The sequence below is a fragment of the Trachymyrmex septentrionalis genome, unplaced genomic scaffold (genome assembly GCF_001594115.1).
Source record: "Trachymyrmex septentrionalis isolate Tsep2-gDNA-1 unplaced genomic scaffold, Tsep1.0 scaffold8, whole genome shotgun sequence".
Taxonomy (NCBI): domain Eukaryota; kingdom Metazoa; phylum Arthropoda; class Insecta; order Hymenoptera; family Formicidae; genus Trachymyrmex; species Trachymyrmex septentrionalis.
Window position 1 is genome coordinate 958,967 of NW_017305987.1, and position 10,011 is coordinate 968,977.

At 32.6% G+C, this 10,011-nt stretch overlaps 1 protein-coding gene across 5 annotated transcripts; it reads right to left on the reverse strand.

Moving 5' to 3' along the window:
- Window positions 1-2,715: 2,715 nt before the first annotated feature.
- On the reverse strand, window positions 2,716-9,081 carry LOC108754428 (transmembrane protein 47). 5 transcript variants are annotated; one of them, XM_018496697.1, is made up of 8 exons: window positions 8,978-9,081; window positions 7,560-7,645; window positions 7,297-7,369; window positions 5,909-5,973; window positions 3,951-4,137; window positions 3,727-3,876; window positions 3,573-3,635; window positions 2,716-3,150 (listed from the first exon to the last, which is right to left on the reverse strand). In XM_018496697.1, the coding sequence occupies exons 4-8, from the start codon at window positions 5,957-5,959 to the stop codon at window positions 2,936-2,938; spliced, it is 666 nt and encodes a 221-aa protein (XP_018352199.1). In that variant the 5' UTR covers window positions 5,960-5,973; window positions 7,297-7,369; window positions 7,560-7,645; window positions 8,978-9,081; the 3' UTR covers window positions 2,716-2,935. The 5 variants fall into 5 exon arrangements, with proteins under 5 accessions (XP_018352199.1, XP_018352198.1, XP_018352197.1 ...); XM_018496696.1 differs by having other exon boundaries at window positions 8,922-9,081; XM_018496695.1 differs by having other exon boundaries at window positions 8,626-9,081.
- Between the last annotated feature and the right edge of the window lie 930 nt (window positions 9,082-10,011).

Here is a 10,011-nt window from a genome sequence, read left to right on the forward strand (position 1 = left end):
AAAGCGCTTTACATATAGCTTAGATTCGTATCAAATCGGTAAATACTAAGTAAATTATTCCTTCCTCATGGTGTGTGCCCTCACGCTACGCATATCGAAAATTTATGACATGCATAATAAAAGTGGCAGATTTCAGTATAAATATGTATATGTATATATTAGTAATATACGCGTCGATTATATTATAAAGTGAAAGAAAAAGAGAAAGAGGGAAGAAAAAGAAGAAAATAATAAAGATGATGTGTATGTGTGTGTGCATAAAAATTAATATAAAATAAACTATTAGTATCTCTTATATAATATATACATTTACAGAAAGTTTTATTTTCTGAAAATTTTTCTATAATAAAAAGACAAGAAATGTTAATAATATACAATTAAAAAGACGACTGGAAAAAGATACGTAAGCATATATATTATTTTGGAGTCTCTCATAAAATTGCTTGAAAACAATTATAACTATACAATAAGTCTCCATGGAATTGTAATTGTTTTCGCGCAAGAATATGCAAAATAAAAAAAGAAAGCTTTTTAAACTTTCTCGAAGGATTATTATCCTGGATTATTATGATTTACATAATTTTACATAATTTACATGTGTATCATTTTTTTCCAGTCCCTGTATTGCTTAAGAAAATAAGGGAAAAATATTGATAATAGACTAATAATTTGTAAATATTTCTTCTTTAATTATTTAAACATTTAAAAATTTCGTATTATAAATGCACAGGCTATCCCAGCAGAAATATGTTGGACGGTATTACTTGAATGCTTTCAAACAGATTTATGTTTGCTAGCATAATGTAGAGAGAAAATAGAATATATGTTTACAAGCCTTAAAGTTAATGAAAGAGATGGTCAGTAAAATAATTGCTAAACTAATTTTTTATTACATAATGTTACACATACATGTTATATATTCATAATTTATCCTTTTTTATAAAAGTCATCATTTACTTGATAATTTTAAGTAAAATGTTGATAGCATGCTAACAATTTGTCAATTAATTCCAAAAATATTACGATAAATTGACATCCATATTGTTAGCAAAATCTGCCAACATAATTCGATAATTGCCAGAAGAAATAATTAGAAAACGATTAGAAAACGATAGATTCTACTCAGTTTCTACAGTTAATCCACTGCAGAATCATATTCTGGTAGCAAATTTAATTATATATTTCTAATGATATTTGTCGAAAAAATGTATAGCAAACATTTTGCAAAATCCGTTTTCAACAAATTTGGCTAAGTTAATAATCTCTTTCTATTTTTAATAATCTACTAACATTTTCAAAATATTATTTTATTTATCTCTTGAATAACAATAATACTCTATAGAGTAATATTTTCTCTAGGATAACCTGTATAGATGAAAATCAGGTTAACGAAACTAAATATAACGTGTGATATGCTTGTCAGAAGAAAATGAATTATAAGAGGAATAACGAAGAAAATCATTATTCTAAAATAAATTCGACATCGTATTGCGTGTGTATTAGATAGTGTCCGGAATATCGAGGAAAGTCCCAATATAAAGCTGATATTTTACGAATCAAAAATTTGATCGGGCACTATCCTATTAGGCAATGTCTTTATACATAATGTTACAGCTTCAAAATGCTGTTAAAAATAAATTTGTTTGAAATTAAAGAAAAATTAAAGCTTTTATATCTGCGCCTCTAAAGTTTAAAATTTTCAATTGCAAATATATTAGAGATAAAGCTAAGAGAAATATTATATTATTCATTTAATATATAAAATAAACTTTAATATAAAATAAACTTTAATCATTTCTCTATTTGGTTCCTTCTAATCATTTTATCTAATAAATATAAAATAATTATAAAGAAAGATGGAGTTCTACTCAAATTTCCTTTAAAAACAAATCGAATACAAATTGTGTATGTGTATTATTTACGCGGATAAAGAACATAAAATTCATGTTAGAATTGTTATCTCTCAAACTCGGTGATGAGTATGATATATATTCTTACGAATTTAATTTATTTAATAATGTGTCGCCACGTTATAAATTGTGTTATAATTTAAATTACAGTAAAAATATTATACAAGTGTGTATATAAAATTGTCCAAGATCATGCAAAATGTAGGAAATACGAAAACCGAATCAAGCTAATAATGGTCCCGAAATTGTCAGTATAAAGATTGATCTTAAATAAGAAACAAAAAATTGTCAGTATAAAAATTGACGTTTAAATAAGAAACAAGAAGATCGAAATGCGTACTTCTTTAACAAAATGTTATTCTACATCAAACTAATAGTAACTTGAATACACACCCATCTAATGAAGATCACATCTACTTCAGATATTTCCGAACAACAATGAAAACCGACTGACGAATTCTTCGACCAATTTTTCGAATCGATTGTTTCTTAAGAAAAATTGGTCTTTATATTAATGGATACGTTTAAATTATTGTAAATATCGTAAATTACTCATTCTCTTCAAAAAGCGGACTAGCTTTTAAACAAATATAAAGCATTACCTAATACAAACTGCTTCCTAATTTCTCCAACTTTGATTTGTATATACAAACCAAAAATTTTGTATAAAAATTTAGATAAATTATAAAATTATACATTTCGCTTCCCACTAAGTATCTTAATAATAAAACTTCAATTATATTGAAGCTTCACAAAGAATTAAAGTTTTCTTATCTTATTTATATGTTATTTATATAAAAACATACAAAGATTATTCAATTTAAACTGCTGATACTTTGTGTATCCAAGTTAGATTGATCGAAGAATCCGTAGGGTAATTTTTTTTGTGTTTAGCCAAAAATGCCCTACCAAAAATCCATTCATAGGCTTGTATACCTTCTCGTATGCGCATGTGTCGAACTGTGAGAGCAGAAAAAGATAAAACGAATCACCTAGAGAACAACATCGGGCAGGGAGCAATGCCACTAGGCTAGCTGCGTTCCACTTCGTCCAGCGTGATGTCCCATGCCAATCATGGAACCGCCACTTCCTATGTCATCACGAACAGTTTTCTTTTCCTTATAGTAAATCTCTTCACTTTCCTTCTCGCACAACAGCAATACTGCTCCTCCAACTAGGAAAATTACCGCGCCCCAACCGACGCCGTACGCCCAACCGAATTCCCAGTTGGTTCGGTTTCCTAAAAAAAAAAAGATAGAAATTATATTAAGTAAAAATTGATTCAAAGATGTTCAATACAAATAAATGAAGATTATATTTTAAAAAGTGATATAGGACATAGGATAAGACAGAGAAAAACATATAATGTAAATCGTAAAAGACTTGTGTAGATACGATTTCCACATTTACATAATTTTTCACGACTTAAATTATATGTTTTTCTCTGCTTACATCCATGGCCAGTATTTATAAACATAATCTTAAAGTACATCTTAAGTCATCATAAGCCACAATCGCAAAATTATATTAGCATCTTAAAACATTATTTAAGACTAAATATACTTTATAAATTCGATAATAGTACGAAGAACAGTATATCCTTACATCTTTCCTTTTCTTTTAATTTAATCAAATCAAACGAGAGATGTGGCAAAAGCTTACCGAGATTCAATTCTGCTGCAAAGCATATGGGATATATGATCAGTGCTATTAGTAGGGACACCACTGAAACACATATACAGACGTGAGATGTAGTTATAAAAAATACCAAACAAAAAGTAAAAAAAAAAAGACAAAGCGCTCGTGTAACACTCACGTGCAATGCCCATGCAGAATACTGCAAATCTATAATATTTATGTTTGTCCCTGTGATCTTGTGTGCGCAAACCCAAACCAGTGAGAATTGTCGCAGCGATGTCCGTCAGAAGACACACTACGCACAAAGCCGCAGCTGCCTTTATGTAAGCTGTAAGGTAAAACCTCAGATTACACAATCAAGTCAGACACTAGTTTGATGCTTAGCAAGGAAAGGAATGGTACCGCTGTCCCTGGCTGCGTAGCATCCCGGAGGATCGGGCATGTTGAAGGGGAGTGGTGTTGGGGCACCTTCCTCGATGCAGTGGGCGAACAAGCCCTGTCTCCATCCCAGAGCCATCAGCCAGTCGGTCGACGCCAAGCCCATTATCATCAGCAGCACCACTATGATCCCGCATATAAACGCGATCACCTGCAAGAAGACGAGCATGAATACAACAAAGCGACTTTGTCAGTAGCCACTTAAACGCTATCAGGGTATCGTGGGGGAGAGATGTCTCTCTTTCTCTCTCTCTCTCTCTCTCTCTCTCGAAGAAACATGCAACCAGCGCGATCTCGTTGTCGCCCATGTGATCCTCGGCGACTGTATACATAATCATTTCACTTCCGAGTCCGAGATCACGAATTCGTGGAGAAACACACGCAAGTCAGCGGCGACCGGTCAGGGCAAGGGAAGAGCTTTTCCTTCGCGACGTTTCCTTCAAAGACGTACACGCGACGATGACACGCTTCTTTTCGGATTGCGCGCACGAGACATCGTCTGCTTCTTGATACTCTCTTGACTTCGTGATCCTCGGTGACTCGCGAAAGGGACGCAGAGCGGCTACCCTCTAGCACTCTCTCATCAAAGGACACCAAGATATGCGCGTTGTGCCGAAGGTTCCGCACGATGATTGTGAAGTCTCATAGATGGTGGGGAGAAGGGTTGATTAACGGGCTCGGGGGTCAATGGCTTTCGTCGCGCTGGTGGACCCCGCAACGTATTATCGGACGAGGGCAACCCCCTATAACGCGCGCCGCACGGGTTGTTTTCTCTCCTTTTTGTTTTATCTCTTCTTTTTTATACTCCTTTTCGTCTCTTTCTCGCGAAGCGGACGGATCGCAGATCGATGGCAGTGTACCGGGGTCGTGGCCCCCTCCCCTCTTTCGCGACGTAAACGATTTTTAATGACAGTAATACTTGAACAGAAGGAGGGAAAGGGAGAAAGAGAGAGAGAAAGGGAACCGCGTCTCAAGCGAGAACGACTGACTCTCCGTGACTGGGATTGGGGAGGGAAGCAATCGGATTCCAGGTTCCAGGGAGGCTGCGCCCATCAGCGCCCATTAAAGGTCGTGGCGCAGTGCGCGCGAGCGCCAATCTCTGCGCTCTCCCGCTCTTCCTTCGCCCTTTCTTTCTCTTCGGTTATTTTTATTTTCTCTATCTCCCTTTCTCTCATTCCATCCAATCTATCTGCACCTATCATGTCCTTCAAGTTATCTATAATTCCTTGCATGCAATTATTCATACCTTATTGAATGATAGTATAAGTAATTTATTAGTATAAGACATTATTTCATCTTTGTTTAACATTGGCAAATAATAATGATGTAATCACTGTGTTACACTGTATCTCTTACTGGGAAATACACATCTATTTTTGCAAAGTATGTAAAAAAATTTTATGTTTTTATTGCACATTTAATATAAAATTAGCTTAAAAATTGTATAAAATACAGTGGTATAGTCACGATTTATTTAATTAAAAGAATTAAATTGCAGTTGTCTGCATGCATCACACATTAAATTCTCTGTAATTACAGGACAACTCATTTTTTTTGTTGAGACACTCTAGTGGGAGTTGAAATTGGAGTTATAAAAGTTTTTGTAGAAATAAATCTGTCATTCTATTGTCATAAATAATTGCACTGCATCATCATTTTATAATTGCTTCTTTACACTATCCTTCCATAAAAATTTGATCCTTTTTAATTACACTTTAAAATCAAGCTTTTAATTTAAGTATCACAACTAGAGATACTATCTATTCTGTAAGATACAATATGATGATAATTTATAGAAAAAACAATCAAATCTTATACATTTTACATAAATTTTAACTTCAAAATCTTAGAAATATAGATTAGTATAGGAATTTATGATTAATTTTTGCCTGCAGTAAAAAGAAAATACGCTTTAAACTTACCTTAAGTGGTCTGGTTACAGTAAGAGTTTCGATAGTGGTCGTTTGAGGCATTCTCTCTATTTGCACTGTAATAAAAAAAAAAAATTCGTAACTAAAAGAAAAAGGGTGGTGCAAAGATTTCTATATAAACAATTTTCAAATTATTGTGCTTAAAGAAAAAATAAAACACTACAATAGAGAACTCCATTTATAAGAACTTTTATAAAAATAAATTTGTGCTCAAACATATAAATCCTAGTACAACTGATCCTAGTTCAGGTAATAAGATTTCGGTATGCTTGTTAATTTATCAAACATCAGCTCCTATTATCAGAACAAATATTAGTAGAGAAGATCTGTTGAGCCTCTATTATTCAAACTATTCGGTTATTGGAACTGTCCTGTCTCTCTACATATTCATATAAATGGAATTCTACTGTATTTCACTTAGGGAGGGCTATGTGTTAAGAAATCAAAATAAAACTTCATTCGGAATATTTTCAAAAAACTATAAATATGATATAATACTAAAGATGAATATTTAAAATGATTTATTAGGACGTCCATGGATTTCAAAAACTATGTAGAAAGACTGTTTTAGATCAAATATAGATTTAATCACAATCTTACATTGCAAATATAACATAGACTTTCAATAGCATTCATGTATTCTTATTATTCATATGCAGAATTACATTTCATAATGCGACAGTAAAACTTACTATCTAATAGCTAGTTTATATATTTTTCTAATATTTGATTCAATATATATATTTTATGGAATATATGCAGTCCAATCTAGGAATGTTCCAATTTTCAAAAGATCAATCTTTCTAAATGACAACAGTGATTTTAAACTGATCTATTTTGCGAGAAATTGATTTTTCTAACTAAAAGAGACTATTTTAAACCTATCTCTTCGCAAAACATCGCTTCTTTTTTAACAAATCAATCCAGAGATCGCACATCCTTAGTCAGATCCTTAATTTTTTCAAAGTAGAATTATAAAATTTCAGAGGAAAAAAGCTCTTGATTGATATTTCTCTATGAGATACTGCTTTAAATATTTCATATACTTATGTGATTAATGTGAATAATTGTATTTAAAAACATGCAATTTGTATGTGTATACAGAACTAAGTACATACTATAAAAGATTTTAAGAGGATCCTAAACCAACAGGAATTACCAACAATTGTAGATTGCCAATTTCTCCGAATTGGTTTTATAGATCACCAAATCCTTTAAGACAGAATAAAACTATGCACAAAAAAAACACCGGCCGTACTAAATTTGATGAGAAAATCAGGGAACAAATTTAAAAGTCAATTTCACTTTATTTCAACTTTCACAGTTGTCACCTCAGGTTATAATTCCCTTAGTGTAGAAATTCTATCGGTCGTACGTACCAAATATCTTCCCCGGAAGTGCATGACATGCACGAACAATTCTGTTCGTTGATGATAAATTGTGGCTAAAGACCTAACAAAAAAGATTTTCCAAAATTAAAGTCGTATTATAAGAATTATGTTTATAAATAAACATACAAAAACTAATTAAATCGTAAAATACTCAATACATTTTATTGTACTATTAGATAAAATATGTATTTCATAATTCAAAATATTTACATTTTATTTTTATACTCAAATTAAACAGGTTTAGTACGCACCAGTGCACTCAGGTTTAGTATCCGCTAGTGCTTCCAATTGAATTCGCCATTAATCACACTTCTACATTAATCTATTCGTTCTCGCCCTGAAGAATTTTAATTCATGTTAAAGCATGCAAGAAATATAAGGTCTATTTTTTATGGCTGAACTAGAGTACACTTTTGGAACTTAAAGTGAGATAGATGTATGTACTACAGTTTGATATTTGTTTAAAGCAAGAAAGAGTTCTAGAAGTCTAGTGCAGGAACAGAAATCAATAATTAACCCTTATGGTTGTTCTAGAATGTGCTCTTTGTTTCCTGTTTCTTACTTTTTATCTTTTGCTTTTTTTCTCTTTATGATCGTTTTATCAACAATTATATTTCTTGATATGTGTTTTCTGTTTCTTCTGAAGTTTGTTAACGTTTACCTCGAGCAATAGAAAACGAAAAACAAGATAAGAAATAAAAAGGCAAGATACAATAAGTAGTAAAAAGCAAGAAACAGGAAACAAAACGCATATTGTAGAACAAGCTTTACAAAGTCGGATCACCGATTCTTATTTGTGCAAGTTTTTTTGAGTCTTTCGGTAATTATAAATTATACTATATTTTATTACTTTCCAAAATAAAGTTTCAATATTTATTCTAAAAAATTGAAAATATGTTGGTGAATTTTTAGAGATTTTTTAAATTCGATTCTAAATAGATGAAAAAAACCGGTGGATTCTAGTGATCCATGTTTGGACAGATGAGGCACCAAATTATATCTTGTATTGTAAGAATTAAAAGAAAATACACTTATCGCCTTCTTCTTTACATAATCAGAATGCTAGCAAAATCGACGGACATTAGTAACAGTAAATAATACATGAAACTATTCATGCCAAACAATTAGCTTAAAATCAGAATCACAACATTCACATCTGGACCCTCAAACAGATAAAAGTATAAAAGATCAAAAACTCATATTCTCCAAGTGATCTCGATGTGAACTGTGTCGAGAAGAAAACGAACAGGTTCTTATCTAATTGAACTCGTTCTCACGGGGAAAATTACATGTGAGCACGTTGCTTGTGAAAAGAACCTCTCTCCGTCCCACCTCGCACGTGACATTGGCATGCAATGTCTTTGTTTTAGTTTCGAGAATATTCGGATACCAGGTTTATTGCAGGGAATCCGGAATGTGAGCTAAATTTTCTCTTTGAAAGAATGTGCGTTAATTGTCCGTATTGCATCGACCTGTCAGTTGTCACTTCTATTGTCACAATCTCGGTTATGATCACTCATTCTCGTCAACCACACTTGTTGAAGACTTTATAGAGGTTAGAAATTCAAGTGTGACTCAAGATTTACTCAAGATATTTAACATCTGATCAACACCTCAAAGTAAACTCAATGAGTCATTTTAAGATAATTCCATATTTTGTCATTACAACCATCCATGAATAATCGACGCTGCATTCGGTCATCTGTACTCATCATCAGCACTCATCTTACTCATCTGTACTCTGATGGAATTATAGGTAGGGGCTTTGCACAATAAGAGGCTCCGCATAATAAAAGGAACAGGAGACAGAGAACAGAGAATAAGAATTTCAATCTATCAAAAACTGTATTCCACAATACATGATTTCTGATAGGTTGAAATTCTTATCCTCTGTTCTCTGTTTTCTTTTATTGTGCGGAGCACAATGCCCCTATGATTTTTATTGCTGCACTTTCTGAACTGTATACACAGTGCAATGAGTTGAAGTGAAATAATAGAATTGTTCGCATCATATGCTCCAATGTGCTGCTATAACTCCTACTCACTTTAACGAGCACGTTAGAGTAAGTAAATGCTATAGTAGGAGCACTTTAGAGCATGTTAGAGCATGTTAGAGCATGCGACGCAACAAATCTAAATATACATTTGTTTCACTTCACTTATTTCAGAATGCAGCAATAAAAAAGACCTCATACAAAGTAAATCATGATATAAATATAAAGTATTTTATTGCGCATAATGGCCGGAAGAATTCCTAAATTAGGATAACCAATCAAATATTTGTTATAAATTAGAACAACCAATCAAATGCTTATCTTAAATTTTGGATAAAATTTTGATTAATCAAAGAACAGCTATTCATGTTGAAGACGACTGCGCATTCTTGAGAATGAAACACTTTATATGGCCGAGGTCCGATTCACGCTTACAGCATTATGACCGCAGCACAAACTCTTATGGCCATTCTACAATAAGTCATTACTCATAAAACAGAAGTTAGAAGTTGACGACTGTGATTGGTCAATTTCCAGTTTCTAACTGATTCTGATTTATGACTAATAGCTTATTGTAGAATGCATGTTACATAACGCATAACGCATAACGCATAGTGCATAAGGGAATCAACCACTCGAAATTCTTCTTTTCCGGAATGAGAGGAAAGGAAAGATTCTGATTAATTGATTTCCTTATGCACTATGCATT

Coding starts and splice junctions, on each gene's coding strand:
- LOC108754428 (XM_018496693.1), bottom strand. CDS start 4,324: ATGATTATGTATACAGTCGCCGAGGATCACATGGGCGACAACGAGATC. Junction 3,877..3,950: donor CTACGCAGCCAGGGACAGCG/GTACCATTCCTT, acceptor TTTACCTTACAG/CTTACATAAAGGCAGCTGCG. Junction 3,636..3,726: donor ATTCTGCATGGGCATTGCAC/GTGAGTGTTACA, acceptor TATGTGTTTCAG/TGGTGTCCCTACTAATAGCA.